The sequence below is a fragment of the Myotis yumanensis genome, unplaced genomic scaffold (assembly GCF_028538775.1).
Source record: "Myotis yumanensis isolate MYYU_CA2020_CCGP unplaced genomic scaffold, mMyoYum1.0.hap1 SCAF_15, whole genome shotgun sequence".
Lineage (NCBI taxonomy): Eukaryota > Metazoa > Chordata > Mammalia > Chiroptera > Vespertilionidae > Myotis > Myotis yumanensis.
Window position 1 is genome coordinate 35,912,727 of NW_027223766.1, and position 25,325 is coordinate 35,938,051.

General features: G+C 41.1%; 1 protein-coding gene across 4 annotated transcripts in view; it reads left to right on the forward strand.

Moving 5' to 3' along the window:
• Positions 1 to 25,325, forward strand: part of SYBU (syntabulin) — a 103,559-nt gene that overhangs the window by 11,604 nt on the left and 66,630 nt on the right. For 2 of the 4 annotated variants that reach the window (XM_070391926.1, XM_070391928.1), the window contains exons 2-3: positions 21,697 to 21,789; positions 23,559 to 23,760. In XM_070391926.1, the coding sequence (XP_070248027.1) occupies positions 21,766 to 21,789; positions 23,559 to 23,760 (226 nt within the window). In that variant the 5' untranslated portion in view covers positions 21,697 to 21,765. Of the gene's footprint in view, positions 1 to 17,902; positions 17,954 to 21,696; positions 21,790 to 23,558; positions 23,761 to 25,325 lie in introns of those variants that run through there. The other 2 variants (XM_070391925.1, XM_070391927.1) reach the window with 2 other exon arrangements.

Consider the following 25,325-nt stretch of genomic DNA (forward strand, 5'->3'; position numbering starts at 1 on the left):
CCATGTGTACACACTCCTGTCTACTGGTATGAATAATGAATATAAAGCCTATGAAATATGCACTCACATAGCCTTCCTCCCTTTTTAAAACACTCTGCCACACCCAGAATAAGGAGAAAACCTGATAAATCTGAAATAAAATGTATTTTCAACTTCATATGACTTTTACCTTGAAGAATGGTTTCCTGCATGTAAACATTAGTTCACTCTGTCAAAAAGAATTCTAATGGGAAGAAAAACCAATATTGCACATTTGAAGTCGGGATTTTCATATCTAATTACTACGCTATAAATTTCAAAGAGCAAGTAGTTTTATCTAGAAGGTTTATAGATTGAGAGGTGTTTTCTCAATTACTTCTTTGAAGACAACCTGTCTATAATTATATTATTCCCAGAATGATATAATATATGGAAGAGAAGAGGGAGAGAGGGAGGGAAAGGAACTAAAAAAAATGGAGGAATCAGGGTTGTTTAGTAAAAACATATCCTGGCAGAGATAAGGCAAATATTCTTTAATCAAAATTTTAATTTAAAGATACTATATTTAAACACTGGTGATAGACATGAACCACCATGTATATCTTCATTCAATAGTATCTACAAAACCAAAAAAATAATTACACAATAGGCTCATTAAAAATAGTACAATAAGGGTCGAGAGACATTTTGAATTGAAATGAGCTAGCATACATGAAAATGGTTTGTAAAACTAAAATATATAAAATATATTTAAGTTGTATTTTTCTGGAATTTTCTTCTTATACATATGAAAAGTCTGATCTTCAAAACTTCTTTAACTTAGAATTTTACCTTCTTAGTGCTCAATTTGGATATTTTTGTTGGTATAGTGATGCATACATATTATGTTGATAATAGCCAATTATAGAAGCTAATTTCTACAGCATAGTGTTGTTATTTATTAGAGTTCTGTCCATAATTCTGTTAATTTCACTAATCTTTCTTTTATTTAGCTGAAGTCTAATCCTCTGCATTTACACTGAAAATAAACATGCCTATGAGCATTCATCACTTATTGAAGGATTAAAGTACTTTGACTGCAATTTTTACGTATGTAGCTGGGATCCAGGCTCAGTCAGTAATACATACACAGAGGCAGTTGTCATTAAAACATAATAAGTAAATACCCTTCAACTGGAAACTATAAAACCAGTGGATATGCTTTTTCCAGTTATGAATAATGACCTCTGGCTGCCTTACATTTTCTTGGACAGAAAGAGAAGTGGGAAAAGGAAAGGATCAACCCCAAAAAGCTTTTAATTAGTAGAATCTCTAACTTGCACCCCAGAAATTAAAACATGGTGTTTGAATAAAACCTCACATGATATTAAATGAGAAATGACAATAAGATGTTTTCTACTTGAAATTCCAATACATTGATATGTGTTTTTTTTGTTTTTTTTCCTTATTATCACAATTTTATTCCATTGATATGTTTTATATATCCATACTGTGTAAATATAATTTACTCAATCAGATTTTATAGGTGTTTATGCTAGCACCAATAAATACTTTCAATGTCATAGATTAGTTGCTTCATAGACTAATAATTAAATAGGTCATGGAAATAAGCCTGCATATGGATTTTTAGGTCCATTTTGTAACTAAAATGTAATGTAATTGAATTAAATACACACCTTTTCTATTTTTCACAAAATACAGGTAATACAAATCAGGGGGATTCCAGGTTATAAATTATCGAGCTTGAGTGAGCAGCAGATCTTTTTCACAGTGACTCTTTTGAAGCACTATTCAACCATTCAGTGTTGCCCTGGTTCAGTCTGAATTGCAACCATCCTGGGAACCTCTAAAATATAATCATCTTTGCCAGCAATGGTCTGAAAGAGCAGGATACTATTTTTCTATTGTAAATGATACCATGAGGAATATGACTTCATTTATCTTACTGGAAAACTGGAGTGACATCCCCCTTGAAATCACCTCTTACCCCTAGCCTCCTGCCATGCACACACACATACAAAGATAGAATCACGTTGTTTGCTGGGTTGAAGTTTTAAAGAAGCATGCAAAGTAAACAACAATAATAATAAAGTTCAGTTAATCTTTGAAGATTCTTTAATTTGGCCATAAATTCACTATGTAGCCAGTTTTCTTCTAGAGTCAGAATAGGGTCACTTTTTGTTAGCTATATACCAGAGATGAACATGTTGGTTTATAATCAGAACTCTTGTATAAAGATATTTCTATCTTTAAACACTAGAAACACACATGGTTCAGTGAGCCATGAAAAACTAAAGAAATAATTGATTCACATCTCCCATTTCACTTTAACTTCCAGGCCTAAGCTGGAAAATGCCTACACTATTAAAAATCTCTCTCTCCTTTCTCTGCCTTCTCTCCCAAATTGAATAGTTGAATATGATTAATTTAAATGAGAATATGACAAGACTCCTCTGTTTTGCCAAAAAGTCCATTAGCCTCTTCAACTTACAAGGCTGATGGTATTCGGCCAGCTCTCATTAAGAGTTGCCCAGGAAACAGTAACACACACGGTGAACTTGAGCCTTGAATTTGAATATCATTTCGACCAGACACATCAATTTTGACAAGTTTCTTCAACACTTTGAGCTCAGTTTCCTTCATTTTCAGATGTGGGTCATAATACCTACCTGAAATCAAGCAACTGTTAAGGGTTAAGTGAGAGAATTTTCATTAAGCCTACTATAGTGTTTACCAAGAAATGGTGGCTACTGATATTATTAGTGATTAGAATAATGGTTCTTTAAGGTGTTTTTTTTAAAAACTTTCTTTTTTGAAAACAAACCACCAGAGGGTAGTAGAGAACAAATAGTTTATATACATTGTTCCAGATGCTGCCTTTGTGAAATCCCCATATTCTTGCCCTCATAATACATCTGTCTGCCTTGACTGTCATTTCAAAATAAATGTATAAGCCTAAAAGCTTGGGATATGCTTTCTCTATTCTTAAACTCTCCAAGTTTTACACATGACAAAGAATAAGCTATACTAGGTATAAGATGCTGTTAAATGAGGAGCAATATCTTGTTTTGAAGAGTTTTATGTGGTTGAAAAGGTGTTAGGTACTGCCATGAATTACTGCATCTTCCTTGTGCTACTATTGAAAGATACCAAATTGAAGGTAATGAAGTGTTAGTGTTCATCTTGCTTATTTAGGGAGTACAGTTCATTATAAAAACCATTTCAGAATAACACCCTTGAAATATAAGCAATTGCAAGCTGCTACATCTATTCACTCTGTTGCATGTAATGACTGTGTATGAAAGTCTACATTATCATGATAGTATAGCAATTTCAGGTAAAAATGAGGTGGGGTATATAAATTAAAGGGCAGGCTAAAACAAGATCATTGAGATTGAGAAGGTGGGACACAAGAATATTCTACGAATCTAATCCATTTTTCAAAGGCTACAAGCTCTTAGGCAAAGCAGATGTAGATATTAATATTAATGGGTATGTACTCTGAAACTAGAGCTCATACTATATTTGTACATACATAATTTTCAGACTTAGAATAGAGCAGTGGTTTTCAGTCGGGCAGTTTTGCCCCCCGAGGACCTTTAGCAATGTCTGGAGGTACTTTTGATTTGACGAGACCTGGATGGGGGCACCAGGGGAGGATGCAATTGGCATTCAGGGAACGGAGGCTAGAGATGCTTTTAAATACCAAGCAATGCAAAAACAGTCCCTACAACAAAGAATTATCCAGCCCAATACGTTAAAAGTAGTGATGTTCGGAAACGCTGGATTAAAGCCATGAACTTTCAAAGACTATGTTGTGTTGTTGAGTATTTTTCATTCCTATGCCATGCCATTTGGAGAAGAGCTCTCCACTCAGAAGCACAGCAGTTGCCTTGGCGTTCATCTCCCATTTTTAAAGCAGCAGATTTTGCAGAGCTTTTATTTAAAGAATGTGCCATGTTCACTCAGCTTCTGACGGGTATTAAATGTGCTTTGGAAACTAAGCAAGAAATGTACAAGCTCTCAAGAAAGAGAATTTGTTGAAAACATAAAGAAGAGCAGGTTTCTAGTTTCTCTTCCCCCAATATGGCCTTTATGGACTAAAAATTGAACAGAAACATTTGGAAGTATTGGTACAATGCCTTCAGGACATGCTATCTTCAGTTACTTATTTAGAAATGTGATGAAGTGTGAAGAAACTGCACCAGCAGGAGGAATCATTTACAATTTTAAAAACCTGAAAAAATACTTTCATAGAGTGTGTGTGTGGTTATAAATCGGTGGTATATATAGTAGAGCCTTCATGTTTAACTGTCACAAATCTACAAACTTTTCTTAACTTACTAATAGTTAAAAGAGAGCCAAAAAAGAGTGTGAAGTTAATTTATTTAGATTAATTAGCTGATATGGAGGGAAAATGGAGATTTTTACTTTGAATCTATAATTATACCTTATTTGCCTATTTTAAGTACAGCTAAAAATATTTCTAAAAGCAGTAAAGCAAATGTGTCTTAGCCATTTAAATAGTTTAAAATTTTCAATCGTGGTTAACATTACAAGAAAACTATTCAAATTGACAGTATTGTCCAACTAGTTTATGGCCAATAAGGTAGTGTTAGATGTGTTATAAATGTCAAAAAGAAACTGGATTTTGAAGGTTTGACTAAAAGAAAAATCTCATTAATAATTTTATATGGATTACATTAACATGATAATATTTTGGTTATGTTGGGTTGAATAAAATATATTGTTAGGTTAGTCTGTTTCTTTTTTTTAATGTTGCTGCTTGAGAATTTTAAATGTACATTTGTAACTCATTTTTATTGGACAGTGCTGGCCTAGACCATTCAAGTTTTAATCAAGTAATCTCTTTCATGACCAAAAATGAATCTATGAAATTATAATAATACTAGAGGCCCTGTGCCCTTTCGAAATCCGGGACCCCTCGGGGGATGTTGGAGAGCTGGTTTTGGCCCGATCCCTGCAGGCCAGGTCGAGGGACCCCACCGGTGCACGAATCCATGCACCGGGCCTCTAGTATGCATATACGATCTTTGGTTAATCTCTTCCCACCCTCCACCCTCCCCACTTCACTCTGAGACTCATCAGTCTGTTCCATGTTTCCATGCCTGTGGTTCCCACTCCAGCATTGAGCACCTGCCCCCTGGTAGTCAGTGCTCATCATAGCTACCAGATGGTCGGACGGTTGCTTAGGCTTTTATATACTAGTATATAGATGGAGGGAAACATAAAAATACAGTTTCCTAATCATTCTATTACATAGCATCATTTACATAATGTTTCTGCATTAACATAATATCACGGCTTCTCTATTTTTCTATTTCTGCCCTATAGGAACCTTCTGATTCCCCAAAAAGGTTCTTCCAAACCTTCCCGGAACAACCTAGTGTTCTCTCCTCTGTGTCTTTCTGCTCACAATGTTCCCTTTGTCTAGGATGCCCCCTCTGCATCATCTCCACCTCAGCCTGCCAAGATGTAACTCAGCATACTAGTAGCTCTCCTTCACAATGGTTTTCCCCAACAGCAAGTGGTCTCTCCCATTCCTCAACCCGAGCACTTACTCTGTCCCCTGTACCAGCCTTTCTCAGACGGTGCCTCTTCTAATGCTGGGACTGCCAGTGTTACAATAGGGAAATGCTGAGTTAAGTGCAGTCAAATTGGTCTCTTTACCTCAGGATTTCTTAGGGCTCTTAATAGCTTAATCTGGGTTGAGAACTTTTAAATGGCCATTTGGTACACAGCATTGCCCAGACCTTATTGACAATGGAATGCTTTATTTTTCTCTCTACACATTTCACAAAATTGAGTTCCTAGCAACACTCTTTGGGAAATAATTCACATACCATTAATCAGCACATACTCTCATGTGGTTTTTTTTTCTCTTGATTATAGCTGTTATATAAATCTTATATCTCTACGTAAATTTTAAAAGTTTTATCTCTTGTTTCCTAACATATACTGAATGCAATTTTTTAAAAGCCAGAAATCAGCTTGGTTGGCACTGTGCAAAATTACTAATTATCTGTTGATTTAGCTTAATATATTAAGTGATCATGCTACATGTGTATCAGCCCTGTTAATGATAATGGCAATACTAATTGGACATTAAGTAAGCAAAACCCTATAGTTCTTACCATTGCGCAATACTTTCAGATTTAAACTCTAATTGGTGGGAGAAGTTCAGGGCAAGCCTGCAACCTGTTCAGTATAAAATAGTACAGCAGCACTAAACAAAGCCAATAAATAACTTTGGTATTTCTTTGCAGGCAAAGAGGGTAAAGTCATTAGAAAATATAAGCGAGGAGCCCACACAAGACTAGGAAATGATAGCGAAATAGAGAATTTAAAGTAACAAGTGTACTAGGGAGAAGGAAAGATAAGGATGAATAATAAAGGACCACCAGAAGTATTTTTATTGCAATCAGATGACACCAATAGGAAAAAAAAAAAAGCCCTTTCATAAAATATTGGCTAGGTCATATGTTAACTAACTCATTCTTTTCAAAATTATGCACTCTGTGGCCAAATTCCAAAGCCTAATTGATTCATTACTATTATACACACATGCATTGTCTAATCAAAATTAGAATACAAATGGCCCCTGAGTTACACTTTATCGTGGTGTGAAAGCTATAGGCATTCAGTAGAAACAGTACTTCAAGGTTTGAATTTTTATCTTTTCCAGACTAGTGACTAGCCTATCCCATTCTACCCTTTATTGCCCCTATGGATGTCAGTCCTTTCTCTGCCCTGATTCTTGCTTTATTCATAAGATGAGTGAAGGAGACCGAAGAGACTGTATTTTTTGCCTCGTTATACAGGGTATCCCAAAAAATGTATACACATTTTGAATAATTATTCATTCCAGTGGGTTAAAGCTGAAAAGAAAGAAACATCAATTGAGTTATCAGCTGCTGAAGTGTGTATACATTTTTTGGACACCCTGTATTTCTGGTACCTGGTATAATTCACTTATTATTTGCAGAAACCCCAACCATGGCATCAAGCATTGTGTTGACCCAAAAGAGTAGTAGCTGTTTTGTTTATTACCATTTCAGAAATCGAGTGTATTTCAGAACCTAAATTTCCCGTAATCCAGGATGCATATTCTTCATGACTTCTTCTATATTGTAAAATATATTAATCAATTGACCAACAAGTGTTTATTTACAATCCGTTCACTATGTTTGGGGACAGGTGCTTTGGGAGGGTAAAGAGGAAGTAAAAAACTTTCTTCCTTTATCTTCAGGATTGAGAAGAAAAGACAACATGTTACTAGAAAACAAATGGAGAGTGAGTGCTAAGTTCTGGGGCACATATACTCCAGGTCAGAAATGGGAATTGAAAACGGGCTGGAATAGCCAAGGAAGTATGCAAAAGGAAAGGCAACTTTGAAGGTTGTTAAAGCCAGGGGCATGGTTTACATTATGTTCTAGTAGACATCAGAGAGCCCCTGAAGATTTCTGAGGAAAGGGTCCACAAGGTAAATCCTGTGGTAAGATCAGACTCACATAGCCCAACCAGGAGATAGACAAGAGTTGGGGAGAGGCTGCGTAAGCAAAACCAAGTCAGAGACTGGACTTCAGCCCACGTTGGAAGGATGCCTGTCTTTCTAGGGCAGTTTTGCACTAGACCAGGAGCAGCATTTGAGAGAAGAACAGATAGGACTTGGTGCCTGACTGGAAACTGGAAATTAAAAGATGTGGTTGAGGTAATAATAAATGACCCCAGGGTTTTGAGCACAAATAATAATAATAGTGTATGATTCTGAGCATTTATTCTGTGCATGTCAGTGTTTGTATGCTTTGTGTGAATTTTTCTGAGTTTCATGATGCCTTTATTGATGTAAGTACTAATATTTTCCCATTTAACAAAAGAGGAAACAAATTTATAGAGGAAATGTACCTGTCCAAAGTCACAGCTGAGTAGAAACGTTAACCCAGGAAGCCTAGATCCAAATCCCATGCACTGAGCTTCTATGCTGTTCTCTGTCTCATGTCTTAAAGAAATGAGGTTGACATAGAGACATGTGGGATGAGTTGCTAAAATGGCGAGAATAAGAAATAATGACTTATTTTTTGAAATAAAGTTTCGGTTTGGGACAACAGTATTTGCAAGTAGACAAGTTCAGATGAGATCTGGGAGATGAAAGACCTCCAGCTTGGACAAGACGGAGCCCTAAATTTAACCGTAAGCATCACAGAGAAATTAAAGGTTCTCAAGAGAAGAGAACACAGCAAAGGTATCAAAGACTGCAATTTTTCAATAGCTAATACGTCTTGGGGGGTAATGACTTTGATAACCATGCATATTGGTATTTCATGTTCTACGACCCCAGACCGGTGCTCCACAAACATCTTCGACCACACGCCTCTATTATAGCACAGTTTTTGAGCATACATCTTTAGTCTATGTAACCTATTCTCTGCTGTTTTCACTTAATAATGTAGCTAATAATTCATACTGGGGAAAGAGGCAGTGCTGGCATTTTCTGATTTGCTTCTGTCTTTGCACTATGAGCGTGAACTTCAATCTGCACTTCTTTTGCAGGGCACTATTTGAAGCCATTTCTTTACTTCGTTGAATTTAAACTATTCTGTATTGTCCAGGCACATGTAAGCTGCACTCTTTTACAACACACTGTACTTTAAAGGACACCACTGTCCAAACCTGCGTATGGGCCTCTCATTCTCACTGCATTTACGTAGGTGGCGCCAGACATCCAATTTAAGAGCTACATTATGGCATTGGTTTCATCCTGTATATGAACTATCATAATTGTTCATTTATAGATTGCCACTCTAGCATTTCCTTTCCACCCCCAAATAATGCTTTAGTTCAGTGGTTCTCAACCTTCTGGCCCTTTAAATACAGTTCCTCATGTTGTGACCCAACCATAAAATTATTTTCATTGCTACTTCATAACTGTAATGTTGCTACTGTTATAAATCGTAATGTAAATATCTGATATGCAGGATGGTCTTAGGCAACCCCTGTGAAAGGGTCGTTCGACCACGAAAGGGGTCGCGACCCACAGGTTGAGAACCGCTGCTTTAGTTGTTCTCCACCCAAAAAGGGGAACTTCTCTGCACCTCAGAGACCACTGACTTTGTCTTAACATTCTCAAGGGTCAGAAGGTGCTTCCTCAATGCTCAGATTGCAGCATTTGCTAAGTAGAGAAGCCTGAGATCACTGTATGTATACACTGTATGGTGTACTCGCTCCTGTTTCTCTTTTTTCCTTTTAATCACTGTAGCTTCAGCCCTCTCCTGTTTCATCTTATAGTTCTTGGGCTATGATATCGAGAATTTCACAGTCTTTTCAGAGTCAGCCACTATAAGTTAGTACGTGGACAGGTCTATGTTCACTCTATGCATCCAGAGTTGCCTTCAGAAATACCCAGAAATTCATGTCTTTCCCAGCTCCACTCACTGGGGAATGAGTAGTTCCCCTTCATTTGTCAGAAGTAAAAGTTGTATCAGTGTCAATAAACATCTGCTTAGTGAGAAATAATTTGGAGATTAGAGTCAAATGGTAATGTCAGAAATATTTATTAATTCTCATCAAATGAGTAGAAAAAATTAATGTGTCTTATTTTTATTTAGACTATTGCATTTAAATTATTTTTAATTCCTGTCTTTTCTTGTTAATCACTTGTCGTTTTTTTTTTAGCCTTGAATTAAAAGTCTTCCTATGGTTGGGCAGGTGGTAATTATACAAATAGTTACGCAGGCTGGCCACACTGCACTTGGAAATAAATTCTCATTTGAGTCATAGAAAATAAGTGATAGCATTGAAAAATTGTGATTGTGAGTATTAAGATATCAGACAACTGGGAACCCAAATTGGATTATTTGAGATAAGACACAATACAGACATAGTCCAGAAAGTTTGTGATATACTCATCTTTCCAATAAATATAAATAATTAAATTGATATTAAAATAACTTGTAATTTTTACTATGTACTGATGGGAACCTTTTATTATGACTGTAAATGGGGAAAAATTAAAGAATTTATAAATAACTGTGGAACAATTTTCTTCCTTGACTAATAGGGAAAAGGGCTTTTATTTTTTGATTTGTAAACAAAAATATGGTTCTGGTTTTATTTTAAATTTGACATTAATTTGGAGGGATGTCTTCAAATATATTTTTTATTGAAATAAATGAAGCCAAATGGATACTGCCAGAAGATGACTCAGAATTAGGTATATTTTAGAGTCATTGCATCACAGCTGTCTAGCTAGTTGGCTTTTTGGCTGCTTGATTCATAAACATACCGTTTGATATTGAAGTAAAATTAATTTTTCTGTCCGTTTCCATGCAGCGTTTATATTTTCACATTTCAAATGAAGTTAGGATCCTATCAATATAATTTTTTAAAAAACTGGCTTGCTAAACAGTTTTATAAAAACACCCACCTCTCTTTTCTAAAACTAACTAATAATAGTAAATACATATTTTCCCCTTCTCATACTAACAGTTCCCTAGATTGCACCTATTTATAGGGAAATAGAGTTGAGGTTATTAAATGTGTTGTTCTCTGTGTAGAAAAGAAAAAGAAAAAAAACAAATGGGGCCGCTATGGACTATGGTGCTGCTTTTATCAGTGACACAGTGGGCTCCTCCTTAAAAAAGAACAATGTAAACAAACATTTGGGCAGTGAAATGCAACAGAGAGCTATCAGCTTTGAAAAGCTCCTACCAGGACACACTGGAGAACTTCAACTTGGCAATCCTAAACAGAAGTGTAGGTGCGGAGGCAAACAAGAGGCAGCAGATTTGCCAAGTTGTTTGCTCTTGCCTACACAATGGCCACACTGGAAATGCCCTTGGCTAATTTTCTCTCCGTGCCCAACTAGATGTTCACCGGCAGTAGACTTGGGGCAAGACGACTTTCCTGAAAGTAAATATAAGGCTCACCCACATCACTGGAAAAGTCGTCAGACATGATCTATGATCACTGTTTAGCAAGTTCAGTACTTTTCCATCCTTAGTAATGGGTCTGACCGCAAAGTGACGTATACATTCTGTGTGGGTAAGATAGCTTTGACAAATGTTAAATGATTGAGTTCAATAGAGGCCAGGCAGGTAAATGCAGAAGGTTTGAAGAATATAATTATTAAGCTAGTCTCAGAGCTTAGAGTGGATGTGAATGGCAAGCATACTGGTTTAATGGGTAGCAGCATCCGTTCACTCTAATCTCCAACTGAAGAAAGAAGACTTGCTCAAGCAAGAAATGCTCTTCTTATTTCAATAGCTTGTCTTAATCACCATTTAGAAAGCTAGCAGCTATGGACACATTTAAAACACTGGCTTTGTTGACATTTTTACCACACTTCTCCTTATAACTTATATCAGAGCCTCTTTTTTGTGTGAATTAAAAACCTTAGCAGAGTTTAACAACACTGAGGAAAGCAGATGGAACACACTGGTTATAGCATAAAAACAGGACAGGTAAAGCCTTCCTTCATATATTTCCTCTGTTAGTGCCTCACTGTAAAAAGCATGGTCAATGGGTGGCTCAGTTGGTTGGAGCGCTGTCCTGTACACCAAAATGTTGTGGGGGGCAGCCAATAGATGTTTCTCTCTCTCTCTCTCTCTCTCTCCCTCTTTTTTTCTCTCTCTCCTTCTTCCTCTCTGTCTCTCTCTCCCTCTCCCCCTTTTCTCTAAATCAATAAACATATCCTCAGGTGAGGATTATTTAAAAATAATAATAAAAAAGCATGGTCAGTGGGAAAATCACAAGTTCAGGCCTACAAGTGAGGATGTTAACTAGCCTGAAGTCTGTCCTACATCTTGCACTCATCATTGAGATATTAGACCTAGTCACCAAATGGCATTGTCTTCCTGAAGGACAGTGTGGTTGGCTCTTTGCCACATCCCTTCTAAAATAGTGCTACTGTACCCTCAAGAGGATCAAGACAGGGAGCTTGTATGGTGACTCAGTGGTTTACTGGTGGGGGCAGAAAGAAACCCAAAGGTAGCATCTTTCAGTAGGATCAAGCTAAATGGGGGGTAGCATTGTGAGTAAACATTTTAGGGAAAGAGTCCTCATTTATACTAATGCAATTCAGAACTGTGGGTATCCCATGTTGAGGGGACTCCATAAAGAAGATGCATCTGGTGGTGTTTAACATTTTGGGATATAAATATATGGTCAACAAATAAGCAAGCCTTAAGAGAACTTGAAATGTTTATTAATCCCTGAGGAAGGGCTGCTACCCAGTTGGCTCAAGAATGGCATCACTCAAAGGTTTCAGATTCAAAAGCCTCACACAGCTCTCTAGGCAAGAAATTTGGCAGAAATGCTGGAAAACTACAAAGAAAAATTCTCCAATATTTATCATATGATTTGTATTCTGCAGTCATTTCCAGTTTCAATGGCAACGGTGGAAAGGAAAGGGTGGACTCAGGTTGCAGGAACTGCGTGCTTCAGAAGGGCTTGGATATCTAACGCACGTTTTTATGAAAGGCCCAACGCCAGGAATGCACAACTGCAGACCTTTTTATATTAAAACTCTCAGAACAGACAAATTACCTTCTGGCCAAAGACCATCAGAAAACTCAGTTTTGAAGGAGAGCCATATTCCTTCTGATAAAAAATAAATAGAATTTTCTGCTTGAACCCCCTCTGTAAGTCACCATTATTTCTGGCTATATTTGTCAATTATGGAGAAGTGACTATTCTGTTGCAACGTGTAATAATAGAGCTATTATGGCAAAATAAAATGATGAAGCGAGTACATTTCCTACCATCCAGGGGTTGTCGTGTGTCTGTTTAGTTTTTAATGTTTATAGAAACAGCAGTGCTCTGTGGAAAAGGAATTCAAGAGATTCAGCCAACAGGGAAAAAAGACTTGCTTAATTTTCACTTGACTGCATTTCTTAATTATAATGAAAAAAATACAGCATTTATTCTGTGTTAATAAATAGGATTCTTTTGTCATGTTTATTTCTGTATTTTTATTCTTGGTTTATCTTAAAATAGAGTTTAAAGCTAGAAATTGAAGTATTACTATTAAATGAGCTGTCATTACCCTATAAATGTTAAAAATGATCATATTTTATTTTATTATTTTAAACTTGCCCCAAAAGAGTGCTCATGGCTTCATATTTGGTTGGAGTTCATCATTCTAACCTTCTGATAATTGACCATATAACAGGCCAAACCCTGCTTAGGGCACCGTGCGAAGGCACAATGTAAATTTTTAAAAATCACACCTTTCCTACTACCAAGGCAAACTACTTAAAATTTCTCCTAGAATTATTTACCAGAATTCTTGGTGCATAGCAAGGAAAACTCGATTAATATTTGTTGAATAAATAAAGCCACTTATTTATAAAGAGTCTGAAATTCACAGGATAAAATTGGCAGCTGTAAAAGTATAACTCTGTAAGGCGGTTCTTAGGCGAGCATTACAGAAACTGCCTAATTACTACTTGCATCAGCTCCACTGTATTTAGGAATGAATAATCTTCATATTTTAAAACAATGTTTCACATACCCATTCATGCATAATTAAAAGCCAAAAATGAAAAACAGAAGATTCTTAATTCTGTATTTATTCCCCATTTGCAACATTTCACAATCCTTTTCTATAGAGGTATTTCTGAATTTAGAACTGTAGAGGACTACTACTGACAGTGTTGGCAGAAAAAATGGTGAGTAATTGATATGCAAAAATTACAAGTGTTTACCATGGGAAACATAGCACATTGGTTTTTAATGAACTCTCAGTTCTATACTTAGCATCTCAAGCATTAGGACATTGGCTGCTCTCAAGGGTATTTAAAAAGATGTTGTAGTGTGGGGGGTCGTAACATTCTCTTTCCCAAGTAGCTATTCATTATAAATCATGAGTTTCGAAATAGTTCTACCTAAATCATAGATAAGGTGGGAACTATCTGAATTTGACTTAACCATATGACTTATACATATGATTTACCTCGCTTGTCTGTAGTGGTTACAGAAAAACAGAATTTAGAAGCAGCGTCTATCAGACCTTAGAGTACCTGCCCATTATCCCATACCCTCTGAATATTGATTATGTTCATTGATATTACGTGAGGTGTATCCTTAAACTTGGAGTGTGTTCTGAAAATTTGAATAAAGGCACTATTAATATTAGGGTTTGTTTTGAAGACCTTGTTGCAAACCAAGACTGTCAGAAGAATAATACACTAGTGAACCAATAGGTGGCAGTATGACAACGTTCTTGAAATTTTAAATAATGTTGCTAATTAACAAAATTTTGATTGAGGCACTAGGTGCTGTGCGTGATGCTGTGCAGGTAATCAAAACTCTGAGGCGAGTGCCTTTCTCCCAGAAGGTTATGTCAGACAGTAAAATTTCTCTCGGCATCAGTCTATTGTGGAACTATCTGAGGTCCACTTTGTCAAGTATGTGGTTATCACACCACCTGGAAGTAATACAAAATAATAGTGAATGTAAACTGTAATTGAAAAATAAAATGTAAAAAAAAGATATTGTGGACAAGTGTGTTGGGCAGCAGAAGTCTCTCGAAGTAGAAAGAAGATATGGGGGTGGAGGAAGGAAGGGGAGGAAATGGGGGAGATAAAGAGAAAGGAACTCTGAAAGAGCCTAAATTATAATAGGACCTATTTATCCTTCGAAATTCATCTCAAAACTCACCCCTGAAAGCCCCAGATCCCAGTCTGATTCGGAAATTATCAAGCTCTCAGAACATTCGTCTGTCATGGCACTGACATGGTGTGTAGTGGTGCACATGCCCATGCCTCTGTTAGACTGAGGTACTTGAGGACGGGAAACACTGTTCAACTTTGAATACTCTGGAACCAGAGCCTGATCCAGTGCCTGGCTCAGAATAGGAGCAAAATAAACATTGATGAATGAAGGAATGGTAGGTATCAGGACATTTATCATGCCTTTTACCTTTTTAATCTACCTTTGGGAAGAAAGTCCTGTCAATATATTTTCTGAGAAGAAATTCAGTTTCTTTATACCTCATAAGTCACCTGAAAAAAACTTATAGTTTACATTTAATAAAAGTTAAAAAATTAAAATCTTTAGGAAGAGGAGAATGTGAAACCGCACGTAGGGGGCAGCAAAGCTGGTGATCCTGAGGGAGAAAGGACATAGGTTAAGTTCTAACCATGTGTCAGACATAATTGGGAGGCTATGCGTGTATTTTTATCAAGTCCTTACATCAGTATTATGAACTATTATTATTAAGCCCATTTTATAGTTGAGAAAATGAGAATCAGAGAAGTTAATCTACCTGAAGCATTAACTGGTGCAAACTTAGCTTCCTTCCCGCCCTCCCTCCCTTCCTTCCACATGCAAGTGTCACATGCTGGGCCCTAGAGGGGTTAAGTATCTTCCCTAAGGTTGCACAGGCGGAAAGAGGTAAAGAAGGACTCACCATGCCTATGGCACTTGAGAAACCATGTCCTTTATTAAACTACTTTTTTTTTTCATCACAGATCTCTTGCAGACTTTTTAATCAGCATTGCATTATGCAAGCCCGTAGCTGGGCTTCACATGGAAAGGGGCTGAGGTGTATTTCCGACCAGCTTCTGAGTTGAGATCATTTCTCCAGCCTGGGATTTGCTAATTCTCCACCACATTACCGATAGCTTTTCCTAAAACTTTTGGCTGGTCCACTTGCCACCAGGGCCAGGGACCTGGGAAGCTATCCTTGAGCTTCGAGTTTCTTTTCAGTAGCCCCAGCAGTTTGCAGTGCTAAGGACTGAGTGACTTGTATCCAAGATTAGTGCCCACTCCGAGGACAGAGGCGGTAACTTCTGGGGAAACAACAGGCATGGGCGCCTACCACCGCCACCCAGAAATAGCCAGATGTGATGGGGTCAAGAGGCCCCAAATGCCATCCAATGTCATTTAGAATTTTATTCTCAAATTAACAGCGCTGCACTGAAAGATAAGCCTGAAAGCAAGTACAAGAAAATGCTAACGGAAGGACTATTGATGTTAGGGTGATGAAATGATGAGTCATATTTTTTTCCAAAATTTTGATGATGCAGTTTTAGTACCTTTAAAAAGATATTGTTCAAGTTATCTTTTTTAAAGTGCTTCCCCCTTTTTTTGATTAACCAGCATTCTATAAATAGCTAGAGAAGACACATGAACAGACAAAACAACAAAGGCCAGATTCCCAAATTCTGGGTTGATTTTCCTACGGATTTTTCTGCACCGGATTGGAGAAGAGCTACAACTACACAGCAAGTGCTGTATTTACTAAGTCAGGAGATTTCAGGTGATGAAGGAAAATGATTCACAAGAATGCCTAGGAGGTAGAAATAAAGTAATAATCAAAACTGCCTTCATTTTCACAAATGCAGATGTCAATCCTCCACCCCTACCCCCCGCCATGTCTGTCCAGCCAGTGCAGTGTGTCCAAGGTTTCCCAAGGGTTCCTGTAGCCGTCTTACAGCAGTTGGCCTCTGCTCAGCGCCCAATTTTGCAATACTCACTACTCCTGTCCTTTGAACAGACAATCTCAAAATCCTCCTCTTTCTCCCTCCCCATCTTTTTGCAGAAATAAAAGCAGAATTATTTTTTTTTTTAGAAATTCCAAAGCATGTTCACCAGAAAGTTGAAGGGAAAACAAGTACAAAATCGTGGAAATAAATGATGGAGAATGGATTCCTTTACTTTACTGTAATTAAAATCTAGTCCCAGAGCTGCTCTCTGGGAACCCAGGCTATACATTTGTCTAGGCCTAGGCTGCTGTGGATGCTGAAGGAATCCCTCAGAGCCTCCGACCTGGACCACCTGCTCTGCCCCTGCAGCATCTGCGAAGAGTTCAACCCTCATTCCCCGTCTTCTCTCTAGGGAGCTAGGTGCTGTGTTCAGGCAGCTTTCAACTGCCCTGTCCTTCTCATACTTTCTGGTCTCAGTCTCTTGGGCAAGGAAGGTGCTTTTCTCTCGGGCTCAGGATTCAGCCTCCAGACTGAGGCCTTCCTGTGTCTACTTACAGGCAACATCCTTTGCCCTTCCTGTGAGTCTGTAAGACCCACACATCTGCCTGTCTTGTCCAGTCAATTAATGCATCTCATTAGGTAAATGTCAAGACTTCATTTCTCCTATCTGGATGGCAACCTTTACACTCATACTTCCCAGAGCATCTTCATTCCAGTCATTCTAATCTACCATTCCAATAAGTCAATTACTTATCCAACCACGTGTCCCCAGTTTGTTCAGTCACCATACTTATGTCTCTGGCTAGTATCTTTCTCTGTTCTCACAAATGGGCAAAAGGTCACAAACGGCAGACGGCATTCTGGGAGGATACCTCAGGTTGGCTCCCCCATCAGGCAAGCTGAAGACTGTGTCCTTAGCAGTCTTTAAAGCCCCCAACCCCCAACCTCTGCCTCCTCACATGGATTTGCCCTTAATGCCTGTGACTAAAAACTCATTTGCAGAATAGAGATAAAATTGACACACTCCAAACCCGATGAATGGTCCAATCGATCTTGCCTCAGGTTACCCACTCCCCTCTCTACCCCAGCTACTGTCTGGGCCCCTGGTCAGGGAGTGATCTTGCAGAATTCTACTCATTATAGTTTTACAACATCAAAATCTTTAACCATATAGTAACAATAACACACCTACAATAAGAGAAGGGTTGATCATTCACACACGCTCTTATGGGAAAATGGGCTCTCTCCCTGGTTAAGAAAAATAAGGGTCTGCATCCTACAACAATAAAAAAAAAGGAAAAAAAAAATCCCAGGATGCCCAGAATGCAGTTTCTTTTCTTCATGACGTGTTGTAGAGCACGTCAGCTGCTCCTTGTTGCTGTGCAGATCGCCCAGCACCGGGTCACAGAGAGAAGGCAGCGCTTGGTCACAGAGAGAAGGCAGCGCTTGCTCGCACAGCTGATAGGATTAGGAGCTGGTGCGGTGTCAGCCCTGACCGAGTCCCAGAAAGCTCCCAGCATACTGAGGTGAGCGGAGGAAGAGCGGCTGTGAGGACCACGAGGGGTCTGGTATGGTGCAGACATTTTCTCTTTGGCAGTGTGTTTGTATTGTCTTTTCTGGGAAGTTTGCAGTCTGGTTGGGAGCGGGGGTTCCTGTCCATAAAAACCTGTCCTTTATCACTTACCTGGTTTCAGGGGGTGGTCACAGGATTTTTGTGAGTCTCAAATAAGATTATGTATGTGAAAGAGCTCTAAAAATATACAAAGTTGTGGGCAGAGGAATAGTATGGGTCATTTAATCACAAATTTCACATAAACAAAGAATCAAATAATTCATACTAGACTTGGAGGCATGATTACACAGACACATTTCTTTCCCCCCAATCTGCAATGCCCTGTTCCTCCCCAGACCTGGGCAAGAATGCTGTCTATAATCTTGAAGGGTTGGTTCTAGCCCTCGAAAGCAGCTGATATTTTTCTAAAAACCAGCATGACATTCATTTCTAAAGGAAAAGCCACAGAATTACAAAACCAGACCATAAAAAAAGTACGTCAGTAGAAACTGGAAATGATGCATGGGCATATTTTTAAAAGCAGATGAAAGATGAATATAATATACTGTATTAGATTATATCTCTTTGATGGTGTAATCCAAACGTTGTAAGACATTTCTCTTCGTGACACGGGAAACAAATGAAATTAAAGGCAACACAGATACTATCATTTGTAAAACTTGCCTTTTTGAACAGTGGAAAAACAGGCTCGGGCTCCAAAAGTACAGAGCTAGGAGGCATTTGAGCACTAACTCATCAGCCTTTCCCTCCGCAGGGTTGCTATGGTGACAAGAGGGCGACTGTAACCGCACAGCCTCTCGCTGCCTGCACTTCGGCAGTAAAAGCTTTCACTGAACACATGTTGGATTTTTTTAGGCAACCACCTCATCATCAAATACAAAGACATAATGGAGGCAGCTCTTTCCCTGCGTCATTTTCAGGACAGAAGTTGTGTCTATGTTCTTCCTGCTATACTGACAGGCCCCTTATGGGGTTATAGAATTCACTCATTCATTTGACTGGTATATATTGAGTGCCTACTGTGTGACAGGACGTGTACTAGGCACAGCCTATACAATCCCTGGTGAAGACAAATAAACAGGGAATTCTGATGCAAGAACATAAAGCTCTCCTGGGGGTAAAATAAATACAGGCGTCCTGGTATGTAAGAGGGGAATCTGGCCCTTCTTGGGGGATGAGGGAAGGTTTCCTGGGAGAAGCTGTCTCTGACATGAAACTTAATGTCTCTTTCGGAGTTGGGGAGGATGTGTGGGTGGGGTGCAAGAGTTGCTCTAGTCTAGACAAAGGGGCCAGCATGTACAATAGAAGAGAAAAAGAGAGCCTATACCTCCAGAAACTGAACGTTCCACAGTTTGGGGGGTAATCCATTTGTGAGGGAGGAAGTAGGGAGGGAGGAAAGGAAGGGGGAAGGATACCTGGTAGGAGAGAAAGGAGTGGCAAGAAACGAGATTGAGGAGGTAAACAAGGCTAGATCATGAAGGCCTTTGTGCCACATTAAGGAGCTTGAATATCACTTGGAGGACATCTGGGAGGTCATTAGCGGGTTTTAATGAAGAAGCATGGCTTAATTTGGCCTTTCAGAAAGACCTTGTGCAAAAATGAAAAAAAAAAAAAAAAAAACAGGCAAGAAAGGAATAAGAGGCAAAATTGGAAGCAAGACAATTTTAGGTTAGACCACCCTTGCAGTAACCCAGAATGTTTGTGGTTGAGACTTATACTGAAGATAATGCAGTCGATCCGTGGGGAGAAGGAATCAGATTGAAGACATTATTACCAGGGTAGCATGGAGATCACGTGTGGTTTATGCTATGTGGACCACGGGAGGGAGGAGAAGTCAAAAATGACTCTGAGGCCCAGAATTGGATAGCTCAGTGGAGGATGTTTCTACTGTTAGGCCCCCAGACGCCATTTTCAGTTCTCAGTAAGGAACTCAGAAGCACCTTCTGGCCTTAGCAGTTCATTCCTATCTAACAGTATATGTCCTCAGGCTCATAATTTTGGAAATAATAAACTGCAGGAATCATCATGGACCATCACTTTCCTGAAGTCCATTATCTGAGATAGCGATAGAAAGTATTAATTAATCTACCCCTTTCCCCCAAATAAAGAATTTTAAGATTGCCAACCTCACTACTTAAGAGAGCTAAGTAGGTTAAAAAGGCATGAAGATGTATGAAGTAGAATTTCTTTGGGGGGAGCGTAAAAAGGCCGTTGAGTCCACGAATCTCCTGACGAGGCTCTTTCTAGACTCATACTGCACTTTTGTAAACTTGACAGTTGAGGGCTGAGAAAAATGCTGTTTGGAGGACAAATGGGGGACAGACACTTGGCTGTAAGGATCAGTCTGTTCCCCACCCACATTGCTACTTAAAATTCTCTCCAATTCTGAATAAATGTATTACACATGTGGAGCTCATCACCGGATAAGGTTTAAGTATACCCAGTGTAAACATAAACCAAGGCCCATGACCCAGCTGATGGTGCCTATTCTAAGGCCTCAGTTGGAGTTTTTTTGGAGTTTTTGAGTAAAATTTAGAGCTTTTTTGAGTAAATTTGTCTGCCTCACAAATGATTTTTCTGCCAATCATGTAAGAGGCAAATATTGAATGGACAACTCGGAGGGGACATAACCTCCCTTTGGAAAGTGTTGTTCTATCAGTTGGGCACAGCTCTTTTGTATTCGTTATCTAATTCTCACAGCTATCCTTTGAGGTAGATACAACTATTATTATTATGATTGTTATCCCTCAATTTCACGAGGCAGAGCTGAAGTCCAAAAAGGTTGAGGTTTAGAGGCCATTCATTCAGAGTTGGCCAAGAATTTTAGGCATAAAGGTACTACAGGGAGTAGGGTGGTGCCTTGAACCCGGCTCTCTGAGTTCAAGGGCAGTGTCCTTCCCATAGCAGTGACCCTGGGCTCATTCCCGGGCGGCTGCGGGCAGAGTTGGAGAAGAGGCTGCTCTCGCCCCGCACAGCCTAGCTCCCCGGTCCCGCGGGAACCGCCTTGTCATTCTAACCCAAGGACCTCCCGATGCACCCCCCCCCCGCCCCCGCCAAGCAGAATCGCAGCCCTTGGGATCCCGGAACCCCGCAGCGGCGTCAGCTCTGCATCCTCGGCTTGGCTGGGGCCGGGCGGAGAGGGGGCCGCCCTGCCTCTCGCGGGCGAGGTAACTGTGGGGAGCTGTAAGCTGACTTGGGGCCGGGAGCGGCGGCGGGGAACAACTTTCCCTTCTCCATTTTGGCCCGTGGCGATGGCGCAGCTTTTCTCAGCTCTTCCATCCGACGTGTAGAGCCTTCCCCCCGGATACCGGGTGCCCCAAAGAGGATGTCGGGCACCTCCCAGATGCAGAAGTGCCGCGCCTCGCCTGCCCTCCTCGGGTCCGCATCTGCAGAGAGGGAGGGGCGCGCGGCACCGGGGGCGGCCGTGCCCGCGGAGAAACCGGGCGGGCTGGACCAACCGAGGCGCGGACCAGCCGCGCGGGGGCCGGCAGGTGCGGGAGGTGGGAGAGGGGGCGGCGCCCCGGGGGCGGCCCGCGGCACCACGTGTCCGGCCGGGGCGGGGCGGCCGGCCGGCGCGCCCTCGGAGCCGAGAGCGAACCGCGGCAGTGGCTGCGGCGCTCAGCCCCGCCGCAGCGCCCCGCACCCGCACCCGCGCCCGCGCCGGCTCAGCGCAGTCCCTCGCCCCGGTGCCCGCAGGTGCCTCCTCCTGGACGGCGGCAGCGGCAGCGGCAGCGGCGGCGCGAGGAGCGGGCGGGCGGCCGCGCGATGGGACCCCTTCGAGAGCCCAAGGTAAGGAGGGCACGTCGTGCGGGCGCGGGTGGCGGCGTCCCTGGGCGCCGGGGGAGTGGGAAGGTGGCCACTGCGGGGCGAGAAGCGGCCAGGTGTGAGCTGGGGGGGGGGGGCAGGTGGAGGGGGAGCGTTCAGGGCAAACGGGGACAAGGGGTGGTGGGACGATGGGGAGACAGAGAGCCGTTTGCTCAGGTGATGAGATGGGGAGATGGTAGTGGAGGATCAGATGTGGGGGTTGACAGGAGGGTGAGAAAGATTGCCTTTGGAGGGTTAATCCCATCTCCCGAAATTGAGGCTTTGGGATCTAGCTCTCAATTGAATTCCTGTGTGTGCGTGTGATGATTAAAAGCCATTTGAGGTATTGGAGGCTGAGAGAGGAGGACAGCTGTGAGCGACCCAGCTCCGGTTCGGGGTCTGCGGGGTGCTGGGCGGAGAGGCGGGCGTGTGCTACCTGCTGGCTGCCTGATGTGCAGGAGAAACCCGGAGGCTGGGCGGGGCGCGCGCCCCCGGGTGGGCTGGGTGCCGGGGCGACCTCAGGATTCCCCGGCTGAGGCTTTCCCTTCCACACGCCTGCCCTGGGCGGGCCTCCCCGAGGTGTTGACTTTGGCAGCGACCCTTCCCGGTAAGCAGCGTGGAAAGGAGCAAGAGGTCATGTTTCGAAATAGTGTTTGTTACCTAATCCACAGCCTCTTTTCAGCGGCAGAGGTTGGAGGGAGCAGTGGCTTTTTTTTTTTTTTTTTGCCAAGAGCTCCTCCTAGGAATCCATTTTACTAAGGCAGGGTGGTGGTGACTCCCGAAAGCGCTGGGCTTCGGGTTCTGCTTCTAGGTGATGTGCTGTGTTGGCCAAGCATCTATAGTTACCTCTTTGGGCCTCAGTTTTCTCATCTGTAAATAGGGATATAAATTAGTGTTCTCTGTGTGGCTGGATGATAAGGGACAAATGGAATCATGGTTGGGAAAGCCCCTTAAAATTGGAAAGACATTGCCAAGATATTACTTCTTATGCAATTTTTTTTTTTTTAAAAAAAAAACCAAGACATGGCCCTCTGTATTTAATGCTGTGTTTTTAAGGAGACAGAAAAATCCCTTCCTGTGGGTATCCCGTAGGAAAACAAAAGCTGACCATGGTGTAAAAGGTGGAGCCATCTTACAGAGTATTGGATTTTTGTTTGCTTGTCTGTTGGCAACTAGCCTTGTGTACCAGGATATTAATGAATAATTAAGAGCCGGGCTGGAAGAGGAGGGATTGGAAGATAAGGCTGCATGATCTATCAGGAGGGGATTGTTCCAGGTATAAGGGTCTATGTGAGGAGGTAGGATGGCAGAAGTCACATTGTCACTGCTGATTCAGGGACAGCAAAATGGAAGTCTAGAGGAAATCAAGTCGTGTGCTGAGAGTAATAAAAAGCCTTTGCAACAGTCACAAGCTTGAATGGGACAGAAAAAGCCAGTGGGAAGGTGAGTCAGATATATACCAGCCAGTGATGTGATGGACGAGTACATGGTGTGTGTGTGTGTGTGTGTGTGTGTGTGCGCGCGCGCACACACGCGTGCACACATCCTCGCTGGAGTGTGTGCTTTTCAGTAGATTAGAAGGGCTAGCTCAGTGGAAGAGCTTTGGAATTCATTTCAGCCACAGAGATAAGGGCTACTCGGTGAAGATTCAGTATTCACAGATGTGATTTCTTAGAAACTGAGCCCAGAAGGAAGAGACTAGAGTTCAGACGGGGAAACAAGTTTCCTTTTTTCTTTTTCTGTCCGATTCTGAGAAGGAGCAGAGAGTGCATCATGAGAAGGAGCTTTCCCGAAGCCGAATTCCCCGTCTGATTCTTCGGCCCCATCTGCCCCAGCAGCAGCACAAAGTGTCCCCAGCCTCGGAGTCTCCCTTCTCTGAGGAAGAGAGCAGAGAGTTCAACCACAGCAGCTCTGGGCGCTCAGGGAGGACCATTAGCAGCAACAGCTTCTGTTCAGGTACAGTACGAAGTGTGTGCATTGCAGGTACATGGCGAATGGAGTAGGAGTATGAAATGTGTGCATTGCAGGCACATGGCGAATGGGCCAGGAGTATGAAATGTGTGCATTGCAGGTACATGGCGAATGGAGTAGGAGTATGAAATGTGTGCATTGCAGGTATATGGTGAATGGGCCAGGAGTATGAAATGTGTGCATTGCAGGTACATGGCGAATGGGCCAGGAGTATGAAATGTGTGCATTGCAGGTACATGGCGAATGGAGTAGGAGTATGAAATGTGTGCATTGCAGGTACATGGCGAATGGGCCAGGAGTATGAAATGTGTGCATTGCAGGTACATGGTGAATGGGCCAGGACTGGGCCCTGAGAGCCTAGATCTAGATTTCTGTTATTAGGATGAATTGTCTATGGTTGCACCTTTTTTGCTGTTTGACCCACAAATACAGCAGTTCCATGAGGTTCAACCCAATGGAATTTCATACCTGTTTTTATATGTTATTTTAGTTGATAATTTACAATGCAAATTCTAACTTCTTGTTTCTATGACTGTTTAAAAGTGTATTCCTTTGTTGCCTAGCCGATGTGGCTCAGTGCATGGGAGACTCATCCATACCATGCACAAGGTCTCGGGTCTCATCTGGGTCATGACACATACCTGGGTTGCAGGTTGGATCCCTGGCCCTGTTTGAGGCATCCAATCGATATTTCTCTCTCTCTTCCCCACCCTACTCCCTCTCCCCCTCCCTTTCTCCCTTCCACTCTCTCTGCAATCAATTGAGGGCGGGGGGGATATCCTTGGGTGAGACTAAAAATAAAAATAAAATAAAAATGTGTTCCTTTGTTAAATATGGAAAACATATTCGCTTGCATTTTAAACTAACAACCTTTATAAGCCTGTGGACTGCTATTTGTGGAATCCTCAAAGATAAAGCAACTCCTAAACCTCAGGATCCAGGAGGTTCATACCCCAGGACTGGCCTTGGAGTTTTGACAGAGGGGAAGAGGACAGGTTTTATAATCTTTCAGGCCTGTGTGGGGGATCCCTGGCTTTTTCACCATTTACAAGCGGCGTGCCTTTGGGCAAGTTGCTTAAGCTCTTTAAACCTTAGTTGTTACATCCATAAAATGGGATGGTAATACCTACCTTGTCGAGTTGCTGTGAGGTTGAATGAAACCACATACCTAAGTGTACTCCTAGCTCAGTGCCTGGCTTCTAGAGGTGGTTAACAAATGATGGTTCTTAGTATGAAGATCTAGGGATGTCAGTTTTGGCACATGATTAAGGAAGTTTTCTTAAAGTTCTGAGCATATTTGGTAAAAGTACAAATCTCTTCATAGCTCTGGAAGGTGCCACCCCACCATAGTCACTTGACAGAGCCTATTATACTTACTCATTGAAGCACATGACTTCAAAGGATTTGAATTATCTCAGAAGTAGTAGGAATTTGGGTAAAAATTAAATGAGTGACTATCTCATGATTAATGAAAAATGCTTCATAGTGGATAATTTTTAGAACTTTTAGGGAAAATGTAATTTGAAGATTAAGCTATTATTAGAAGGAAT